At 43.9% G+C, this 23,507-nt stretch overlaps 1 protein-coding gene across 2 annotated transcripts in view; it reads right to left on the bottom strand.

Moving 5' to 3' along the window:
* rsrc1 (arginine/serine-rich coiled-coil 1) overlaps positions 1–23,507 on the bottom strand; it is a 136,312-nt gene that overhangs the window by 93,306 nt on the left and 19,499 nt on the right. For both annotated transcript variants that reach the window (XM_056440812.1, XM_056440813.1), the window contains exon 4: positions 16,818–17,048. In XM_056440812.1, coding sequence (XP_056296787.1) covers positions 16,818–17,048 — 231 coding nt within the window. The remainder of the gene's footprint in view (positions 1–16,817; positions 17,049–23,507) is intronic.

Genomic DNA, 23,507 nt, shown 5'->3' with positions numbered 1-23,507 from the left:
TCACAGACACGTTGACTCCATTTCATGCCTGTTGAACGATGTGAAAATATTAGCATCATTTCAAAGAAGAGAAGGGCAGAAGGAGGCCAATTATGGAGGTGAGTCACGGTGTTACAGATCAACCGGTTTCTGTGTGAACTGGTGACTTCCTGTCCGAAATAGTTTATTATCGTCTTCTATTTGAAATCTAAATCTGCCGGTATTAGCCGACTGCAGATATATCGGCATCGCTGCATACGTCGGCTGATGAAAAGACATTTTGAATCACAGAAATGCCAAACGAGGGTCATTTAGAAACGGTTCCACATTACTGTCTCTTAACTTTTAGCTTCTTTCAAGTGTGTTTTTTGTTGTTGTAACTGTGTGTTCTCATGTTGCTGCCTGTCTTGACCAGGTCGCCTTCGAAAAAGAGATTTTTAATCTCTATTGGGACTCACCTGGTGAAATAAAGGTTTAAATAAATGAACATAGTGTGTCACCAGAGAGCAAGGACAGGTTGTTGCTCTCAATTAAATACATTTGGGGAGTTTAAGGTTTGCTTAATCAAAACAATTTTTTTTAAAGCTTTCACATCCCAAACCTGGTCATCAAAACTATGTTTTCTGTTAAATTTGGAATAAAAAAGAAAAAACCTCCGAGCATACTTCAGGCGGACGGGTCTGAACATTTATTTGTTATGTTGCTATTAAATAAACAAATCAGAGGAGCCATCTTCCAAGTCATCAGATCGGTTCACACGCGTGTGTTCAAGCACATGCCTGCTCTCCCTCGCCCCCCATACACACACACACACACACTGTTGAAGAGAATTGAACGCCGGGGCCAAGTTTGAAAGTAAATTAACAATTTTTTTCCCCGTGCGTTACCATCGGAGAGCCAGAGAGTGGGACAAAGACAGAGAGACACGGAGGGCAATCAATTTCCCCGCGGTTTTCCCTCAATAGCCGGTCGTTTCTTTTCATACCTCCCAATTAGAACCGTTCCTAATCAGAAAAAAAAGACCTCTCTCCCGTTATTGAGACGGAAACAATGACGACTCCCCGACATTTCCGCCTGCTCTAAAAAAAACTCCATGGATTTCCGTACCGGTACACAAAGAATAAAAGCACCGGGCTGTACGGCAGGGGAGGGGAGGGGGGAGAAGGGGCTTGTGTTTAAAAAAAATCACATGTGGAAATCTTTTCGGGCTCTCCTCGTGGTCCCAGAAAGAAAAAAAGCTGATGGGGAACAATGGCAGCCCGGCCCAGCATCTGTCATGGCACAATATAAAAAAAGATGATCTTGGTACAGAATGGACCAACAAAAAAACAAAGAGAGGAGAGGGAGGGCAAAACGTGGGGGAATGGAAGGGGAGGGCCGAGGCGAGAGGTAATTCATTTGCAAATCAGGGCCCGGCGCTCAGGTCTATTTCAAGCTGCCGGTGGGTGCCAGGAGTTAACAAGGTAATCAGTTTCAATCCGGCCTTTCAATTGTACATCACACCCTCATCCAGAGAATACCCGGGCCTTTCTATAGGGGCACAGAGGGGAAATAGCAATCTGGCTGGCGGCACACACACACACACACACACACACACACACACAGGCAAGCCATACAATGTGCACGCGCACACACCTTACATAGTACGTTTAATAATACTGTGCATTCCGCAACACATCCATATAAGTCAACCCTCTACCTAATTGTTTAAAAAGTCTTTCAAATCGGACAAAAATACCAAATATTTGTTTGTCCGACCTTCTCAAAAAGGATTTATTGATCGTCTGTCTGCTATATGAATAATTTAATCGAAACGCCTTTGAGTTCTGGGTTGGTGGGACCGAACAAGACATTTGAAGACGTCTCGATGGGCCGAGAGCCGACGGTTACTTTACTTTTGACGTATGTTTATCAAAAAATATTCAACAGATTAATCAATCACGACAAAAATAACGGTTAGTTTTCCCGCACGAACACTGGGAAATGTATATTTATCGAAGTCGGTGTCTTTCCTCACATGGAACTTCATTACCGAGGACATGAAGTTCCTGTATATTTGTCGAGCCGTGTTTTAAATGACTGCTCTTCATACGGTCACAAAACCTCAAAGTTAAGAAATTGTACGCTTTCTCCCCTCGCTATATAAAGTCGTTACAAAAAGGGACCTGGGAGTAACTCTAGGTCACGTTCTTCATGTTTATTGTAACATGTAAACATAAAAAACTAATTTTAGAAGTCTTCCTTTTCCAAAAGAAACCTCCGTATACACACAACGGGTAACACAGCTTTTCTCAAGCTGAAACACGACCAGTAGAAAGAAGAAGGAGAAGAAGGAGCAAAGCGAGCTGAATGTGTCCTCATCCTTTCTTCCTCTCTTTAGTCCGTGTCGGCTGTAACCGGCTGGCCGAGAGGCAGTTAGCCCCGGTTAGCCCCTCATTTGCATAATCAATATGACAACCTTATTGTTTTCTGATGCAAACAGGGTTTTCCTGCTGAGCTGTGTTTGTTGATGTGTGTGTGTGTGTGTGAGTGTGTGTGTGTGTGTGTGTGCCCAGTCTGCGTCTTGGCCAGCCTCAGTCATGGCCCTCTTTAGCCGTAATTAGATTAGGCGCGATTATCCCGGCTCTACCTTACAAGTGTACAGGCGGGATAATAAAGTGGCCACAAAGGCCGGCCTGTCACAGGGGCCGGGGCTCCAGGTCTGCAGGTTATCGGGGGGGGGGGGGGGGGGGGTCCGGGGAGACACGCCGGCGCACATTGTTATTCATATCATCGCCACACCATTTCCCCCCCCCCCCCCCCCATGTCTGTGGTGTCAAACCGGCGTAATCACTGGCCGGGGTAAGTCTCTCTTTTCTCTGTCTATCTGTCCGTCCGTCAGAAGACAAAACAACATGGCCCCGAGCGCTCGGCAGCCTGGCCTACGGGGAGAGGTGTCAGGAGTGGGAGAGAGAGAGAGGGTGAGTGTGTGTGTGTGTGTGTGTGTGTGTGGCTGTAGACTTCAAGGAAAAGTGGTACAAAGAAAGAAAACTTCAAGTCTCACGCTAATGCAGACGGACGAACGAGCCCGGCTGCAGGTACAGAGTCGTGGCTCGCCGTCCGGCTTCGTCGTTATGCCCGGCTGTGTGGAAGAGAACGGGGTGATTACCTTCGCATTGAAAATGCGGAAGGTTATGTTTTGATCGCCGTGTATTTATTTATTTATTTATTTGTATGTGTGTTATTCGCATAAGTAAAAAAGTGTTAAACCGAATCGCATGAAATTTGATGGGATGATTGGTTATTATCCGGGGACCATTTGATTAGATTTTGGGATAGATCGGGTCAAAGGTCATGGTCAAGGTCATGAAAAGGTCAACATCTTCTTTTTACCATAGCGCGGTCAATTTATATCCAATTGACATGCAACTAATGCCAAAATGTTCATAATTCAATGCCCAATCTTGTGATATGCGAAGGTATGCGCTCTACCGAGTGCCCGTTCTAGTTACTTAATGTATAGGGGAAAAAAGAAAAGAAAAAAATCGGGCTCGACTTGAACGTTGCTTTCTTTACAACATGTAACAAAGAAAAAAAAGAGACATAAATGTACCGAATTGTGATTTATTAACAGAAATAATCAAATCATATTCCGGCAATTTGGCAAGAAAATCTCAAAGTTTAACAGGAATTACAATTCAAGCGTAAAGTGTTTTTTAACGGTATCGTGAAAAAACTTTAAAACGCATAAAAATCCCAGTATATAATGTGTGTAGAGGATGAACATAAAACTGAGATCCATCGATACATCTATTTGAGTCAATATCGGCCCGGTATTGATATCGGTGACTCACATGCAGGTAACTAAATCCAATTTAATTTGATGGTATAAATTAAAGTTAAGAGTAATTTGAACCCTTGAGAACTTTAGCTCACTTTGCAAAAAGGAACAAAAAAGCTTTGCCGAAAGACTCAAGAAGTCTTGATACGGGTAAACTAGATAAAAAGATTACACCTGCCCTCATCAAGATTCACTGCCTTCATAATCAACCCATGTATGCGTGTGTTAACCAGATAAGAACTTCCCTCCTGGACTCAACTAAACTGTGGCGTTTGTTTACCTGTAAAAAGGGGCGTGGCATAACATTGGCTCCAACAGCGTTATTCCTTTTGATTAATGCGTTTGAGAGTGTAATGAGATGATTTGCTATGATTTTCTGAAATATTTCTCAAAAGATGTTTTTCCACACGGCGCTCAGAACAAACGGCTTCATTGATCTATGAGGGGGGAATATTTTCACTGTTGATATATATATTTATACACAACTGCACATACTTTCCATGCCGTCAATGAGGCCACGTAAAGGAGGCCGGAGTACATAAAAGAAGAAAAAATGTTGAATAATAGTACCTGTGAAGTGAGAAAGGTGCATCGGAAAAGAGAGGAAGAGAAAAGTTCACGGTGATGGTGCGTTAACTGTGTTTTAAAGGCGTCTTTAAGATATTCCCAAACAAAGCTTTCTTGTAAAAAAGTAATGTTTCCAAGCAAAACACACAGTTTGCTGACATTTACCATCGTGTGACACGCCAATACCTTAAAATATCCCTTTTATTGTGCTTTAAATGATTTTAACCCTATTGGCTAACCCCAAACACAGCTGTCGAAATCAGCACTGTTTTCCTTTACTGGCAACAAAATGGAAGAAGAAAGAGTCATCAGTGTGTGTGTGTGTGTGTGTGTGTGTACAAGTGAGAGATGAGGTAAAGTAACTATTAGAGGACCAGTGAGACAAGAGCACATGAGAGTGAAGGAGAGCGAGAGTGAGCAAGACATTAGTACAAATGAATTAAACATTGGCCCTGAGATCTAAACTTATGCTGAAAAAGTGGCAGGCTAAATGGGGCTTCAGAACTTCACCTTGGCTCCTTGATGATCAATATGAGCTGCGTTTCTGTGACAAAGAACCACCACCATCCCTCAGTCATCACAGTCAAGCACAAACACACGCTGGTAGGATTTGGTAACCGCACTCAGAACTGTAAATGACCCTGTAATATGTAATGTAATATGTAATGTTCTGTTAATATGGTGACTATTTCCCGTAAGCCTTTATTTTGTAAGTGTATGTTTTAGGTCCTTTTATTTTGAAGCTGTTCCGGCGAGACCGTAAGTAGAGGTACATCTCGTAACTTGACTTCGCTAAAAGTACGTTAGCTGACGGTGTACTGAAGGACAAAGGTGTTCGTGTGTATGTATGTTGTCAAAAAAAACAAAAAAAAGTGGCCATTTAAAAAAAAAATTTAAAAAAAGGCTCATGGTTGAACATGAATAAAGGCCATTCTGGAAACATCAGTACGCTTTGTAAATAACTAAGAAAAGGTTCTGTTAATATGTTGACCATTTCCCGTAAGCCTTTGTTACCTTCGCATTGAAAATGCGGAAGGTTATGTTTTGATCGCCGTGTATTTATTTATTTGTATGCGTGTTATTCGCATAAGTAAAAAAGTATTAAACCGAATCGCATGAAATTTGGTGGGATGATTGGTTATTATCCGGGGACCATTTGATTAGATTTTGGGATCGATCGGGCCAACGGTCAAGGTCATGACAAGGTAAAAATCTTCTTTTTACCATAGCGTGGTCAATTTTTATCCAATTGGCATGCAACTAATGCCAACGTGTTCATAATTCAATGCCCAATCTTGTGATATGCGAAGGTATGCGCTCTACCGAGTGCCCATTCTAGTTTTGTAAGTGCCTTTGTATGTTTTAGGTCCTTTTATTTTGAAGTACTTCCGGCATGACCGGAAGTAGAAGTAAATCCCGCAACTTGACTTCGCTGAAAGTACGTTAGTTGACGGTGTACTGAAGGAAAAGGTGTTCATGAGTATTCTTCTTACTCTTTGAACTGCGAAGCACCGAGCTGGAACGGGAACATGTTACTTTGTGTTTTATTTGGGCTTTGACTTCATGTTTAGTGACTTTATTCTTTAATTAACTTGTAAAATGTATTGTGATAAGATGCTAATGCTATATGTTCCCTTTAAGAAGAGAAAATGTTGTGATTTGTCCACATGTACAGGACTGTCTCAGAAAATTAGAATATTGTGATGAAGTTCTTTATTTTCTGTAATGCAATTAAAAAAACAAAAATGTCATGCATTCTGGATTCATTACAAATCAACTGAAATATTGCAAGCCTTTTATTCTGATTTATTGCTGATTATGGCTTACAGCTTAAGAAAACTCAACTATCCTATCTCTAAATATTAGAATATCATGAAAAAGTATACTAGTAGGGTATTAAACAAATCACTTGAATTGTCTAATTAACTCGAAACACCTGCAAGGGTTTCCTGAGCCTTGACAAACACTCAGCTGTTATAAATCTTTTTTTTTACTTGGTCTGAGGAAATATTAAAATTTTATGAGATAGGATTTTAGAGTTTTCTTAAGCTGTAAGCCATAATCAGCAATATTAAAAGAATAAAAGGCTTGCAATATTTCAGTTGATTTGTAATGAATCCAGAATGCATGACATTTTTGTTTTTTTAATTGCATTACAGAAAATAAAGAACTTTATCACAATATTCTAATTTTCTGAGACAGTCCTGTATATATGAATGTCATCTAATTTATGTTTACACTCATAAGAGCTCATTTCTGTTGTATCTGTTCAATATAGCTCTTACAGTGTTTTCTGGATGGAAAAAGGAGAAACTCTTAAATGTATGTTCGTCAACAAGACTCATGGTTGAACATGAAGAAAAGAAAATACCAGAAACATCAGTACGCCTCGCCATAGTCCGTCTGGGTTCCGCTACAATAACTACTTTGTGTCTGAGAGAAAGAACGAGGAGGAAAAAAAACGAAAAAGAAAAATGTCCGCCGCTCTGCAAAGCTCCACTGAGGTCGGTTGTTCTCCGCTCTCCTTTCAGGCCATATTTACTTCCACGGCTCGAGTCGTGGTACTCGACCGCGTGTCTGGTATTCTCATCGTGATCAACGCCATTAGGTCCGTCTGTACTCTTCTCTCTCTCTCCGCCATCCGAAAACTCTCCTCTGCGTTATGTTAGGTTGTAATAGTTTATTTGGATAACATGTGCAGAGGTCTTATGCTTTAAATTAATACATATAGAACTAGAACGGGCACTCGGTAGAGCGCATACCGTCGCATATCACAAGATTGGGCATTGCATTATGAACATTTTGGCATTAGTTGCATGCCAATTGGATAAAAATTGACCGTGCTATGGTAAAAAGAAGATTTTGACCTTTTCATGACCTTGACCTTTCACCCGATTGATCCCAAAATCTAATCAAATGGTCCCCAGATAATAACTAATCATCCCACCAAATTTCATGCGATTCGGTTTAATACTTTTTGTGTTATGCGAGTAACACCCATACAAATAAATAAATAAATACACGGCGATCAAAACATAACCTTCCGAATTTTCAATGCGAAGGTAAAGATATTATAATAGGAAATATTAGGGAAAATATTGAAATTGTTATTAATGTATTATGAAGCATAGGGGTAATGTTTACTCTATGCAAATGTAAATGGCAAGAATTAATGTATGTTGCATGAGAGTGACTATGTTAGTATTTCAGATAGGTCGAAGCCGGTTGAAGCCCGTGAAATTTACTTTAATGCGGACAATAACAAGACGGGACTTTTATTGTGAAAATACTTGTTTAGCGACTTGACCGGAAGTGACGTTCAGTGACATCCGACCCCTCATTGTTCTCGCGGGACTTTGAACCAAGGAGAAGGTGTTGAGGGTTTGACTCACCTTTGAGAGTGAGGATTGGCTGATTCTGAGTCTAAGACTCTGTGGATTAGAGAGAGCGCTCTCTTCCGATGGACCCCGGGCCGGACCTGAGGAGCCGGGACCGATGAAGACCACGATCGCGAGGCCATTAAATGTTGAGGACTTAATTCACGCGCGTCCGGAAGCCTGTTTTCCATCATTTGCGAAGTGCCCAGTTTCAGAACCTCCTTATCGTCACTTTGTCTGCTCTCTCTCTCCCGACCAAAAAGAACATCTCTCTCCACATAATGTCTTCTCCGTCTCATAAAGACGTCAGTCTGCACCTCCCTACGAGGGGAAATTAAACATTTACGGCGCGTGTGCACATCGTTCCCCATAACTACATCTTTCTTCTTTGAGCCCCGCTCCGATGACTCCGACCAAAACGATCCGGCTTTTCGCGAAAAAGAGAGGGAGGACGAGAGAGAGAGGAAATACCGAGCGCGGAAAAACATATTTTGTCGACCGGCGCATTTACATAACCCTCCTAAATGGGCGCTGGCCCGTCACGCCTGCTGCTCGTAACCTGCTGCTTTATAATCCCGCCTGCATCCTCCTCTGATCCATAAAGCCGAGCGGCACGGCCACTTCAACGGCGGCCAGGAGCGCCATCGCGAGCTGCCGCCGAGGCGAAGACATGGCCGTGAACAGAGGAGTGGAGAGGGGGAAATAAAAGAGAGGGACGGGGTAATTGGATTGGGGGGGGGGGGGGATCTTCTATTTGGCCGGGTCTGGTCTCTGTCATCACGCTCCAGGCCTGGCTCCTCTCGGTGCCTACAGCAGGTCTCTAACACACACACACACACACACACACAGACATATACACACACACACACACACACAGAGACACACGCTGCCCAGTTCAGGAGGCAGACTGTCCCATGCTCCGTTCAGCCTGGAAGGTGTCTAGTGTGTGTTTTGTATGTGTGTGTGTGTGTGTGTGTGTGTGCATACTCCTCTAACAACTCACTAAATGGTTAAACAGATTACAGCGCGCACTAAGTGGATTGTCACAGCTCTCTATCGCTCGCTCAGTGTGTCTCTCCTGCGATTAAAAGTGGCCAGAATATCTCTCTCACACACACACACACACACACACACACACACACACACACACACACACACACACACACACACACACACACACACACACACACACACACACACACACACACACACACACACACACACACACACACACACACACACAGGCCATTCTCAGGCACAGACCACATGTCCTACAGTAACTAACTGTCCCTGTAAAGTAGTGACAATCAGCATTATCGGAATTGAATAGTATCTTTGTATTATATGCTATATATATAATTGTAACAAACCTTGAACAATGGGAACCATTAATCTAACTATAGATTTTATATATATATATATATATAGAATAGATTATAGTCTGGATTATGTCTGTTCCTCCTGGACTCACGTCAGCCTTTCATTGTTCAGGGTTTAATTTAGAAGGAAAACGTTGCCCGATTGAAAGTTTATTAATTCACTTATAATTCTCATAAATAGATAATTTATTGAAAATTATTAATTATCAATTATAATGTGTTGTAAGTGTGAGGGTCAATTGATCGTATGCGCCGTCGCCACGGCGACGCGCTCATCAGAGCCGAGGTGGCCGTTAGAATACACGCCGACGTACGTGGGAAGTAACGACGAGCCACCTGATTGAATCCTGAACAAAAAGATTCCATCAGCGTTGATGAAGATGATGATGATGATGAGAGACGTCAACGTTGCATAGGCATTCTTTAACATGAGATCTATACAAAAAAAATAAAAATGGAAATAAATGTCCGCCTCATGAAGATGGAGTTCATGCGTCCGGTTTGTTTTCTATCCAATCTATGCTCATTATCTGTGTGTGGAGGGGAAGAAAAGCAGCTAATGACTCCATCGAGCCACGGGCCAAGAAGAACTACAGCTGCATGCGTTTGTCTATGGGGACGTGTGTGTGTGTGTGTGTGTGTGTGTGTCCACCATTCGCATGTAGGCATCACTCCTATCTCGCCCCAGCCTCGTCCAACCACCCAGCTCCCCCCCAAACACATTGCACACACCCACTCCTCTTCAGCTTCACCCATGTCTCATCTTGCTCCTGGCCACTAGGCTACCCCCCCACACCCCACCCCCCCCTTGACGCACACACACAAATAATACACACACTTACAGCTCATTGATTTAAGTCAATGCGAGTGTATCCTAACTTTTCCGAGGACGGCGTTTGAAGTCTCTTTTACCTCCACAGACCCGCTCCCAGAGCCAGACACAGCCTAGAGTCCTGCAAACAGTACACACACACACACACACACACACACACACACACACACACACACACACACACACACACACACACACACACACACACACACACACACACACACACACACACACACACACACACACACACACACACACACACACACACACACACACAACGAAGCAGCCAGTGGTCCCATCCACACCACCCATACACACACACACTCCCAACAGGCTGAGAGGATGCCGCAGGCAGGGGCTACATATGCGCAAACACACACACACACACACACACACTTACTTTCTCTGTGTATTATCAACACTAATGAGCTGATAGATGTTCGACAAGAGGCAAAGAAGCAGACAATCATTTCCTCAGAGTGAGGCGAGGAGGTAGCGGAAAATCAACAGCAGCGAGCGGTGAGTGTGTGTGTGTGTGTGTGTGTGTGCTTCCGTCTAGGGTCTTGTTTTATTTTCTCTTCTCCCGCACAGCCGCCAGGCTTCCAGAGGTTAAGGCTGAGCGATGGAGCGAAGCTAGCCAAACTGAGGCCCGCGGGTCCGGCCGGGGCCCCCTGTGGTGAGGCCGGGCTCTGTTGAGCTTGTCGGGGGAAAACACGGTAATGAGAGGAATTACTAAACAATCACATTCACACAGAGAGAGAGAGAGAGAGGGAGGAGAGAGAGAGAGAGCGAGAGAGTGAGAGAGAGAGAGAGAGAGAGCGGAGTAGAGAGAGAGGGAGGGAGAGAAAGGGAGAGAGGGGGAGGGAGGGAGAGAAAGGGAGAGAGAGGGAGAGGGGAGGGAGGGAGAGAAAGGGAGGGAGAGGGAGAGGAGGAGAGGGAGGGAGAGAAAGGGAGAGAGAGGGAGAGGGGAGGGAGGGAGAGAAAGGGAGGGAGAGGGAGAGAGAAAGGGAGAGGGAGGTAGAGAAAGGGAGGGAGAGAGAGAGAGAGGGGGGGAGGGAGGGAGGAAGAGAGAGAGACGGAGAGGGAGAGAGAGTTGGGAATGGGCTCTACGAACAAAAGTGTCAAGAAAACACGCTTTACTTTTAAAGAATGTAAAGGAACTCGACTCTCAAACAATGTGAACTGTTAGCAGACAAAATAAAACTCCCAAAAGATTCTTTTCATAGACATAAAAAAAGTCTTTAATGAAACGGTAGTCATTTCTTTTCCTTAACCCTAAGCTCATTATTCCAACTGGTTTTACCCGCAGCGTAACGACGGCTGTCTGACGGCGTGAGAGGTCTCCACGCTGCCCAGGCTCCGCCCATCTCACTCCAACCCCGTGAAAATTGAGACAAATGGGCCCGCGGTGCGTCCGTGACCCGGCACGGCGGAGGAGCTCCGCCTAATTGGACAGAGCTCTCGGGTTGAGGATGTGGAGTTGAGGAAGCCCGGCGACACGTTCTGCCGCTGCCTCGGTGCTCGGCGACAGAGGAAAAGACAAAGAGGCCGCCGCCGGAAAAAAGGGACGGAGGGCGAAGAAGACGTCCCTTGAATGCAGACAAATTCTTTGACGAAGGAGTAGACTTTGGAGGAGCGCGACGGACATGGAAACTTGAAGGAAAAGGATCGGGAGTTGGCATGATTATTATAAACCCCTCAAAAACCAGATGTACTCCATCATAACCAAATTCATTCACGCTTGATCAAAGTCTCGATCTCTGCAGATTAATTATGCCCAAAGCTCTAAAAAACACCAACATGTAAAGAAAAGATATTCTTATCCTTCAGAAACATAGAAAATATGGTAACTCCACGAAAAATAACCTATATTCATATTTGCAGGCCAATCAAACAAATTCAATTTCCCATAATCATGACATCCCCAATCAAACGTTCTACAATAACATAAGAGGGGGTATTGCTGTCGTTACGGGATTTTCTGTACTTTATTTTCTAGTTATGGGGAAATATTACAACACAAACCCTAACAATTACTCTTTGTTACCTTCGCATTGAAAATGCGGAAGGTTAAGTTTTGATTGCCGTGTATTTATTTATTTGTATGCGTGTTGCTCGCATAACTCAAAAAGTATTAAACCGAATCGCATGAAATTTGGTGGGATGATTGGTTATTATCCAGGGAGCATTTGATTAGATTTTGGGATCGATCGGGTCAAAGGTCAAGGTCATGAAAAGGTCAAAATCTTCTTTTATCCAATTGGCATGCAACTAATGCCAAAATGTGGCTGCGGCGAAGGTATGCGCTCTACCGGGTGCCCGTTCTAGTTTGCTATTATATTCATTAAAAAAAAGAACACGTGAACTCAAAGCCCAGAAATGTGTGATCAACATGGCGTCCGTGCCATCTTCTTTCTGTGGAGGAACAGCCGTCTGATAACTGATGTCTGCTCGTTGACTGCAGGCGGGCGTGGAGCCTGAACATCGCGTGAAGAATGCCGCTACGTTCAATACGTCTGTCTTTATCTGTCTGGGGGCAACACAACACACCGATTGTTCCCGCTCCAAGGTCACTCACAGAGCCCCCAGTCTCTGTCAAGGTCACACGGCCACCACCTTGTGTCTGCGCTGTGATTTGTTTTTCTACTCCGGAATTAAAATTTCACGCCACACCTTTCTGCCAAGGTACGTGAAAATCAGCCGGTAGTTTTTACCGTAAACATAACCTCTATAGGCGGCGGGAAGAACTTTCATCGAATGAAACCCGACCCGACTGGAGCCACGCAGAGAAGAAGAAAAGTACCAGGTTCACTTGAGTGCAGATCAAAGCTAGTGTGTGTGTGTGTGTGTTCGGCCATTCTGTTTTTGAGGAGATAAATGTGTTATACATTATATATTTCAATGAATCCCACAGGGACCCAGGAGATGTTGAGTAGCTCAGCTAATTAAAAAGAAATACCATAATTAGATAAATATATATTTATTTTTTAATCAACATATTTGTTTTTTTTGAGGAAAATAAAACTAAAACAAATAGGATTATATATTGATGAGAGGCTGATCTTTATTAAATGTATTAACACGACAACAATTAACTCCCAGAATGCCTCAGTGTGCCACCAACAAGAGTGAATGAAAACTAACAGAGAAATAAAAATAGATCCCTAAAAACTCGTGATGAACTTGTGATCCACTTAATAAATAAACAATATGCACAATAAACAAGCACGCCTTCCTGTTGACACATCTGTCAAACACAAACAAACCGTTTGAGTGCCAATGTAAACTCTTACATTGACCCTCTGTGTTTTCCCTGTAAATAAGACGCCAGCGGATTTACACAGAGCAAAGCTGACCTTCTGACCCTGTACACTCGTCTGGGCAAACACACACACACACACACACACACACACACACAGCCATCACCCACTTAGCCTTTGCCACGAGTGAAAGGCAACAAGATCTCTTAACAACAGCTCGTCTTTTTCCGATGAATTTTGCATGAAAACACGCCGCTGGAGCAGCGAGTTGCCTGCTGTCACACTGGAGGAGTGTTAAATGTTTAATGACGACAACACCGCACGCGAGCGCGCGCGCGCGGAGAGTCGGTGTCAGGGCGGCGCTCTTGAGGGGCCCCTCTTTCATCCTGACAGACACGAGAAAGCTCCCGAGCCGCTTCCCCATCCGCACCGACGTCGCTCCGCTTCACTCCGCTCCTACCAGCCAGCGAGGGAAACCGGGATGTAAATTGAGGTTGGTGCGTGTGTGTGTGTGTGTGGATCAGGGGGCTTACATAAAGACCCTACCCCCATCACCATTAAGAGTAGAAGAAGAAGAAGAATAGAAGTGGCGTGTCATCGACAGGATAACGCCGTGTTTTACATATTCCTGAAACATATCGGCTGCCGGAGGAACTCTAAACCCGCCGCCGGGGATTAACCGGAGCATCCGTGACGGGCCCTTTTCTGGACGTTGATGACATCATAATGTCCACAGATAGACAGATGTCATTTCTATTTGACTTTCAGTGTGGGGTGGGGATGGAGACAATTAAAAATGGTAAAAAAATTAAAAGCTGGACAATGTTTTTGCATCATGTCACAACAGGTAAATCAATTAAACATCGCAATATAATGTATCTTGATGTACCCATCACATTACTTTGACTCACTGGAGCACAGAGCACATGCATAGTAGTTAGTGAATGTCAGTATGGTATGCTTCAACAACGTGTAGCTCCGCCCACTGCGTTTCTTTCTCAAACTAAGATGTTCATTAAGCTCAAAATCTATTGTGACCCAAAAGAAAACATGTATTCATGCTATAAATGGTTATGAAGTCATAATATCCTGAATAAAAGAGCACGGTTAACCATCTTTAAAAGCCATATTTAAGGACATCTCTCTGTATGTATAGGTCACCTGGTATGATGGGAGGTCAGCGCCACATGGTGTCGTCAAAATCATGTCCACATCATACCTCCACAGGTGAATTAGAAGGGTGGATAGGACACAAAACACACACACACACACACACACACACACACACACACACAGACACACTAAAGCGGGGTCAGAGATAAAGCAAGAGATTCCTATCGATGCCGAAGGATATTGAAGCCGTAATAAGAAAATAGATATAGTCGGCCGGCCGCACATTTCACTGTTAGCTTTATTTGTTTTCCCGATACTGATCTAAAAGAAAAGCAATATGTAATAGCTTCAAATAAATGGAGCGCTGTTCCTTTAATAAGCAAATCTCCATGTTTTCTTTTCACACGGAGAAATCTTGAGCCCCGAGGTCTTCATCGACGGCCAATAAAGGATGAAAAAACATCAGTTCTGCCTTTTCTGCGTATGAATCATTATTTAAAGAGGATTTACATTTAAAAATTGTGTCTATTTAAATAAATAAGAAACCATAGCCTGAATAATAAATGAATGCGTAACTCTTTTGTTTCCTTCAGTCATAACTGTGCATGGCTCAATAATTAGCATTTACTTAATGAGATGCAGCACACACACACACACTTTTGTGACAGTTTGGCGGTGGTGCGCAAGTTTAAAAAGTGTTTCGGAGATTTTCCGTGTTTTTAATCATACGACCGTTCCCACGGTTACGAGTTTTATCATCCGATTGCACAGTCGCATCAAGAATGCATCTGAGGAATGCAGATCATTCTCATTCAGATCAAACAGGTTGTACAATCCCACATTTACGTTTGTAAATCACTGCGTGTTGCCGTTAGTCAATTCAATAAAAAGCTTCCAAAATAAATACCGCCTCGAAAATGTTTTTTCTCTCGTATAAGTTTATACGCAAAGTATTCAACGTTTTAATTTGTTTATAAAAAAATCTAATGCTGCTTTAACACCAAGATAAATATTACGAATATTCGCAATGCTTTACTCGCTTGATTTAACTCGGTTGACAAGTTGTAGTTTATTGCCGTCATTCGCTTAATTAGCACCGTACAGGGGGCGTGGCTTATCTCCATGGAAACAGTTATCCTTTCCGCCATCCACCATGGAAAAACCTAACACTATTTCTGCTTTATATTTGTCGCGGACATTACACAAACGTCGGAACATCTAACGCCCTCGTGTTTGGATTCATAACATTAATATCATAAATATATATTTATTTATTTATATATATATATATTTATATCTATATATTTATACATAACTTCACCCGTAGGCTCACACAGCTCTGTGAATTTCACCGGCTCCATCTGAATAACTGCAGTTAGATTCACCAATGGCGGAGCATCTCAACGCTGATTGGCTTTCGCAACTCGGCGTCGGAAAAGAAATTTCAACTAGAGGTGAATCACGCGAATTTTTCAAATTTGACGAAAAATTCTCATCAATCGCAACCATTTGCGTCTGTGCATCGTCTTTGCATGGGATCTACTCTTTTGAAAAATTCGCAACCCTTTTGGTGTGAACGCAGTCTAAGAGTCGCTTTTGGCTGTGAACAAGCAACTTTTTTCAATCCGTGCACTTAATTGTAAAAGTAATCTGGTAACTGACAAAAGCCAAACACGGACCGCACTACGAGTTGCGATGCGGTTCACCTGGGAGGCCGACAAGTCTCTTAAATCGATGTGTTTTAACACGGCGGCGGCTCGGCAACCACTCGTGGGATCCATCGTCCGACACACACACCGGTGCCGTTCAATATGACCGACAACAACTGGGTTCCGGTCATATTACAGTGGCCTCAAATCACATTAGAGCACCCCGCACCGGGGAGGTGTTGAGGGTGCTATTCTGGTCGAAGGCGACGAGGGGGCCTCGAAGGTAGTTACACCTGTGGTCGAGCGGACCGCTGTTTAAAGATCCGCTCCCTCTAAAGCGCTTTCTAGCGCGCATTACAGGCGTTAGAAGACACACACTTGCAAGCGAAGATGTCAGTTGCCGACATTCCTTTCCGCAATAAGGAGGACTCGTGTATTTGTTTCCTTTCTTGAAGACATCAGAGATGCATATGATGTCGTTACGTCTCTGGACTTATTGCAGCTGGGTGAGACGTGGCGTTAAAGTCATCAGACGTCATCTGGTGACCCGAATGTTCTCTTGGAACCGGACCCGCGCAGCACCCCCACCTCAGATCCGTCCTGATTTCCCCACGACGTCCTTTCTCACAAGAGGGAATCCTATCACGTCACAAGGCCGGTCAGGAAGAACAGGGAATGATGGATTGATGGATGGATGGGAGGATGGAGTGATGGATGGACAGACGGAGGGGCAGAGACCGAGCTCCATATTTAAGTCTGTATTACACCAACATATTCTGCAGCTGCCGTGTCTGGTACATTCGTGACCACCTGTTACGACAAAAAGTTATTTTTCACTTACTCCTTTTTGAGTGCCTTGTCCTTACTCTTGTCCTCTCTCTCCTTGTCTCGGTCTCGGTCTCTTCCTTTGTCCTTCTCCTTCTCCCTCTCCCGGTTGCGGCCCTTGCGCCGGTCGCGGTCTCGGCTGTGGCTCCGGCTCCGGCGGCGGCTGCCGCTTCTTTTGCGGCTCTGGGCGCCCCGGCGGCCGCGGCTGCCGCTCTTACTGCGAGACCGCCGGTGGCGAGAATGAGACCTGGAATTTTTTTTTTGATAAAGACGAGACATGAGAACCACAGAAGATGCAAAAGAAAAAGTAAAATGATGGTAGTTTTTTTTTTTCTCTGCATAAATGAGCCTTCAAATACCATTGCAGTGATAAATATCACCAATCGGTTCAAAGTCTTGAAAATAAAAGTGATATCCGCTTTCTGCCTGTTAATTATGTTAGTTAGTTACCTTCGCATTGAAAATGCGGAAGGTTATGTTTTGATCGCCGTGTATTTATATATTTATTTATTTGTATGCGTGTTTACTCGCATAACTCAAAAAGTATTAAACCGAATCGCATGAAATTTGGTGGGATGATTGGTTATTATCCGGGGACCATCTGATTAGATTTTGGGATCAATCGGGTCAAAGGTCAAGGTCATGAAAAGGTCAAAATCTTCTTTTTACCATAGCGCAGTCAATTTCTATCCAATTAGCATGCAACTAATGCCAAAATGTTCATAATTGAATGCCCAATCTTGTGATGTGCGAAGGTATGCGCTCTACCGAGTGCCCGTTCTAGTTATTGACTGTATTCAACAGAATGTCTTTTGATGTGAGGATGTTCCAGTTATACACGTGATGGGAAAGGCAAATGGGAATAGTGGGAGCCATCGAGTGTGTTGAACACATCGTGTGACCCATTGCAGTCCAGAGCGTTCAGTTCATGGCTTATTGTAAAATCGTCATAATCCACAAGAATCAGCTAACGCTAGCGTCCAACTTAAAGTAAAAGTGTTCAGTAAACTGCAAAACTTTATTCCTGAATATATTTTTAGCATATACCTTTTTATCGCTGACTTAATCTGCGGAAGATACGTGTTTTTTGGGGGGATTTTGCTTCATGTAACAAAGACTTGCAAGCCGGTTAAATCATCTGAAAATGACGCCCCGTCCCAACTTTCTGGACGTCAACGCGTGGAATAAAATTGGAGCGTTCTCACCGGTGAACAAAAGCTTAAAATAAAACTCAGACGGATCAAATTTTCCTTGAGTGAACAAATCCATCCTTCATTGGATGGACCTAATAATACAGTTATGTACAAATCATATACAGCATGACACACACACAGACAGACACAGTAGGAATGGAGCCAATTAGAGGCGGGCTCAGAGGAAGGCCTGTCCGTGGTATTGATCCTGACACTGGCCCTCTGGTCTCAAAAAGATTAACAGTGGGAGATTAACTTTGTTAGTTATGACACAAAACACACACACACACACACACTGTTACACATACATCATTTAAACATCAACAAAAAGTGAATTGAAAGTGTAACTCACGCTTCAATATTGTGCCACACACACACACACACACACAAATGACCAAAAACATAACCACTTATTTATGTGTCACTGCACATGCCTCTATTAATGCAGACAAAATACGTCAACATGTTTTGCTTGCGTGCATGAATGTGTGTGTGTGTGTGTGTGTATGTGTGTGTGTATGTGTGCCTGTATCCGTGTACATGCCCGTGTGTGTGTGTGTGTGTGTGTGTGTGTGTGTGTGTGTGTGTGCGAGAAGGACCGTGATTTGAAACCCCAGTAGAAATCGGCAGCTGAGATGCCGTTATTTTCCATCATCTATCATTTTATTGATTTGTCTATAAAAACAGTCGAACCTGCTGTCCGCGAGCTTTATTGCTTTCCCCCCTTTATTAGTTTGCAGTTTGGGACATCCAGAGCTGTCTCACCGCCGACGGAAAACTAATCATTTCCTTCAGACGGCTGTCACCGCCCTAACAGACAACACTCTGACAACTGTTGCAATCAATTAGGGCCGCGGCGGCGCCGATCGCTGGAGACCGGCGCCACCGCGAGTTCAATGTCTCGGGAAAAGAGCTCCACGTCGAAAAACAAAACAAAAAGAAACCACGGGAGTTCCACCGGCTGCGAGTTCAAACATATCTCAAAGTCCAAAATCCGCAAATATTCGGTTCATTTATATAATTACATTAAATGTCATTTAGTAGATCGCGGGAGATCCTGGCAAACTCAGCACTTTACTTTGTTTTCCCCCTGGATATTTACCTTCGCATTGAAAATGCGGAAGGTTATGTTTTGATCGCCGTGTATTTATTTATTTAGTTATTTGTATGCGTGTTACTCGCATAACTCAAAAAGTATTAAACCGAATCGCATGAAATTTGGTGGGATGATTGGTTATTATCCGGGGACCATTTGATTCAATTTTGGGATCGATCGGGTCAAAGGGCAAGGTCAAGGTCATGAAAAGGTCAAAAATCTTCTTGAATCGCATGAAATTTGGTGGGATGATTGCTTATTATCCGGGGACCATTTGATTAGATTTTGGGGTCAAAGGTCAAGGTCATGGAAAGGTCAAAATCTTCTTTTTACCATAGCACGGTAAATTTGTATCCAATTGGCAACTAATGCCAAAATGTTCATAATTCAATTCCCAATCTTGTGATATACGAAGGTATGCGCTCTACCGAGTGCCCGTTCTAGTTAGTATTAGTATTAGTATTTAGTTTTTAGTTTTGTGTTTTATAATTATTTTTATTAATGCTCTGATGTGCACCGCTGCTGTGATTTTTTAAATTTCCCCACTGTGGAACGAATAAAGGTATATATCATATCATATCACATCATATCATTTATCTGACGCTTTTATCCCAAAGCGACTTACAATCACGTTACGTTCATACACCGTAGACACAGCTACAGGGAGCAGCTCAGGGTGAAGCGCCTTGCTCAAGGACACGTCGACTAGGGCGGGGATTGAACCGCCAACCCCCCGATTGAAAGACGGACCAGCTAAACACAGTCGCCCCTACGACAAGAAAACAGCGAGTCAGCGCATTTGAAAAGCTTCAACCGGCGAATGCTTGGAATGCGTCTCTGCATTATTAACTTTTCCCCAAAGAAAAGCCGTATGCACTCTCCAGAACAGCTGCTTGAAAGCAGGAAAACTCGGAGCGATGATAAAAAAATTAATCGTTTCGACAACCGAGTCAGAGGCGAAAGCCGCCATCAGTCGCGGGCCGTTTGATTCAGAATGTTTATTATTGTTTACCGGAGCCACGATTCGGCTCGTCAGAGAATCACAGCTGAAAGGGAGGAGGGGGAAAAGGGGGAAAACATTGGCATTTTGGGGGGTTTTGGAGTCTCCGATTGAGATGATCCATCGATGGCCCCAAACAGACCTTGGAACGAGTGAATCTGTGTGTTGACGATGCCCCCCCCCCCCCCCCGCGCGTATGTTTGTGATCCACAGGAGACGAGGGGAAAGACAACGGAGACGCAGTGTTTCAACCAAAAGGTCTTAGAGTTAGAGCCAAGCAAATTGTAGCCAGAAGCAGCAGATGCAATAAACAACTCTCTCTCCCTCTCTCCCTCTATCTCTCCCTCCCTCCCTCCTTCTCTCTCCATCTCTCTCTCTCTCACCCTCTCCTTCTCTCTCCCTCTCCCCCCCCTCTCTCTCTCTCCCCCTCTCTCTCCTCTCTCCCCCTCTCTCCCTCTCTCTCTCTCTCTCTCCCCCCTCCCTCTCTCTCCCCCTCTCCTTCTCTCTCCCTCTCCCCCCTCTCTCTCTCTCTCCCTCTCTCTCCCTCTCTCCCCCCCTCTCTCTCTCCCTCTCCCTCTCTCTCCCCCTCTCTCTCTCTCCCTCTCCCTCTCCCTCTCGGCAAAAAGAAAACGGCCCACTTCTGGGGGTGTGCGGCAAATGAAATGTACTGTAGTTAATAGAGTGAGCCGATGCTGCTAAACGTCACTTTCCTGACCGAGTCGTTCCCCCCTTGGAGGACGATGGGCTCATTTGGGCCGAGCGGCTCATGCGGGACACAGATAACCAGAGGCGGGCGGACCGCATGCCGAGCCCTCGGCCTGCTTTACATTTCATTGGCCTTATTATCTCCAGGGAAAACGGGTCCCCCTATGGCCTAAACATATTTTCATTTCTAATAAAAAGGCCCTTGCTGGTTGCCCCCTTGTACCACCCCCCCCACACACACACACACATATATGCACACTGCCCCCTCGCAGCCTCCTTCCTCCATTCCTTCGTTTCTCAGTCCAATCCATTAAATCGTAGCTTTGCGATTGGCCGGCACCGGTTTTTTTCTTCTTCTTTCCTCCCGGTGAATTATCAATAGAGTAATTATGCTGCATGTCGGGAGCCCGGGCTGAAGCTTATCGCACGCTGACCCCCCCGGTGCGCGCCGGGATATGATCCCGCCGCCGCGGCCCATTGGGGTAATTATGTGGCCGGGTGTGAAGCTGGATGGCGTGTTCCTCACCCTTATCGCTCCGTATTCTATTTTCTGTTTTCATTGAAAATTGGACATTAATGGCGGCGACGCGATGCCACGAGTGTCAGATGCAGGTGAACGTCTGCAGTGGAATCTGACCCCGTTTAAATCATTATTCATACTACGGCGTGTAGGGGACGGGGGTAACACACACACACACACACACACACACAGAGAAAAAGACCAATTATCCTCACTGTTCCTCGAACCTTATCTTCCACATATTCATACGCCGTCTTTGTTTCCCCAGACAAACAAAGTTCATGTCCACATTGTTCCCTGTCTATTACCCGGCGTGGCGCTGTACCTGTAACCCGATCGCATTTCAGTGGACGCTGGCGACGGTGACCCCGGTCTGACCGATCCTCCTTACCAGCAATACCCCCACGCCCCCCCCCCCAAAAAAAAAGTTAGAGAAGAAGAGAAGTTATTGTCACCATAAGCGGCTCAAATGATGTCATCTTTCAGGTGAACAAATTAGAATCAGAACACTGACGTGTGGCTTTGTGTGTCCTCTTATTGTTACCTTCGCATTGAAAATGCGGAAGGTTATGTTTTGATTGCCGTGTATTTATTTATTTATTTGTATGCGTGTTACTCGCATAACTCAAAAAGTATTAAACCGAATCGCATGAAATTAGGTGGGATGATTGGTTATTATCCGGGGACCATTTGATTAGATTTTGGGATCGATCGGGTCAAAGGTCAAGGTCATGAAAAGGTCAAAATCTTCTTTTCAATTTGTATCCAATTGGCATGCAACTAATGCCAAAATGTTCATAATCCAATGCCCAATCTTGTGATATGCGAAGGTATGCGCTCTACCGAGTGCCCGTTCTCGTTGTGTCTGTCTTGTTGGTTTTTGTGTCGATTGTCACTCGAGTACAGATAAAGTAATCCGCACCGGATCATAATAAGTGGCAACTAGACCAGGTCAGATAGGCGACGATGTTTTTGACAAGTTCATAATTACCAGAGGAAATTCTGGGGGCATTTTTTGCCTCTCCTAGTGATATGGGGGGCAACATTATATTTCTTGGGGGCATTTTTGCCCTTTGCCCTCGTGTATTTCCGACGATGTATGGGATTGAATATCGGAATTTTTTTATTAACATCATCACAATAAATGTGTATTATGTTCATCGACGTGCGTCAATACAGAGAGCCGGCCTCTCAACCACCGCGCTCCTATTGTAGAGGTCTTTTTTTTTTTTATTCTTTAGAAAAAGTTGAAACGTGGCGTTAAAAAACCCCCACATCAATTGTCTTTCTGACGACTAAAGTAACTGATTATACAACTATAACTAATATTTATACAAAATAATGCGGTTGTCAATTTCCACGAGAGAGTATACAGCGATACTCCGCACCCAGCTTAGTGTAATGGTTCAGTATTTGTAGATCGGAGAGAGGAAGAAAAAAAGAAAAGTAAAATCGAAATATGCTTTGAAACAATATTGCCGTAATATTTATCTGTGTAGTGTTGGATGGATTTTGAACTTTGGTGACATAACATTTGTTAAAGCAGATGGATGACGCCTAGAAAAATACAATGCTAAAAATCAGAGAAGTTTTCTGGTTAATCTCTTCAAGATAAAATGTTTTACGACGACTAAAAAGGCTAAAATATATTTATAATTGGTATTTATTATTTGCATGAACAGAATATGGTACTGCTCAGCCTGAAGCAACCCACTCTATCAAGTCGAGGTAAACCCTTGGATTTGAGCACTCTTCAGCCACACACACACACACATTCGCGCACACACAGACTACAAAAAGCTTTGCCAGCCGACTTTTTGAAGCAATAGACGGATTGAGAAAAAAGAAAAACGGGCCTATTGAAAGTGAGAAGATCCATATTTGAAGAACTTCATTAATGCGGCGTTCCCCGCAGAGTTATTTCCAGTGACCGCGGCACACAGCGGCGGCTTCATGTTCAAGTTAAAAGCCACTTTTCCATTTTTTATGCCATTTCAGTGCGTGTCTAAAAAAGCACCTTGAGTGAGCAATGTGCATTTCCCACTGCCAAAAAGACGTGGAAAAACAGCTGTTCCGGCCCGACGCTGCCTGCTGAACGGAATGCAAATATGTTAACCATCCAGAATGTATTACTTTCGAGTGCTCTTCAAACGCAACGGCACACACAAGTTTAATTTATGATATTCCTCTAA

This window comes from Pseudoliparis swirei, chromosome 20 (assembly GCF_029220125.1).
Source record: "Pseudoliparis swirei isolate HS2019 ecotype Mariana Trench chromosome 20, NWPU_hadal_v1, whole genome shotgun sequence".
NCBI classification, from domain to species: Eukaryota; Metazoa; Chordata; class Actinopteri; order Perciformes; family Liparidae; genus Pseudoliparis; species Pseudoliparis swirei.
Note: the sequence above shows the minus strand (reverse complement) of the source record. Positions and strands in the feature narration are given on the sequence as shown.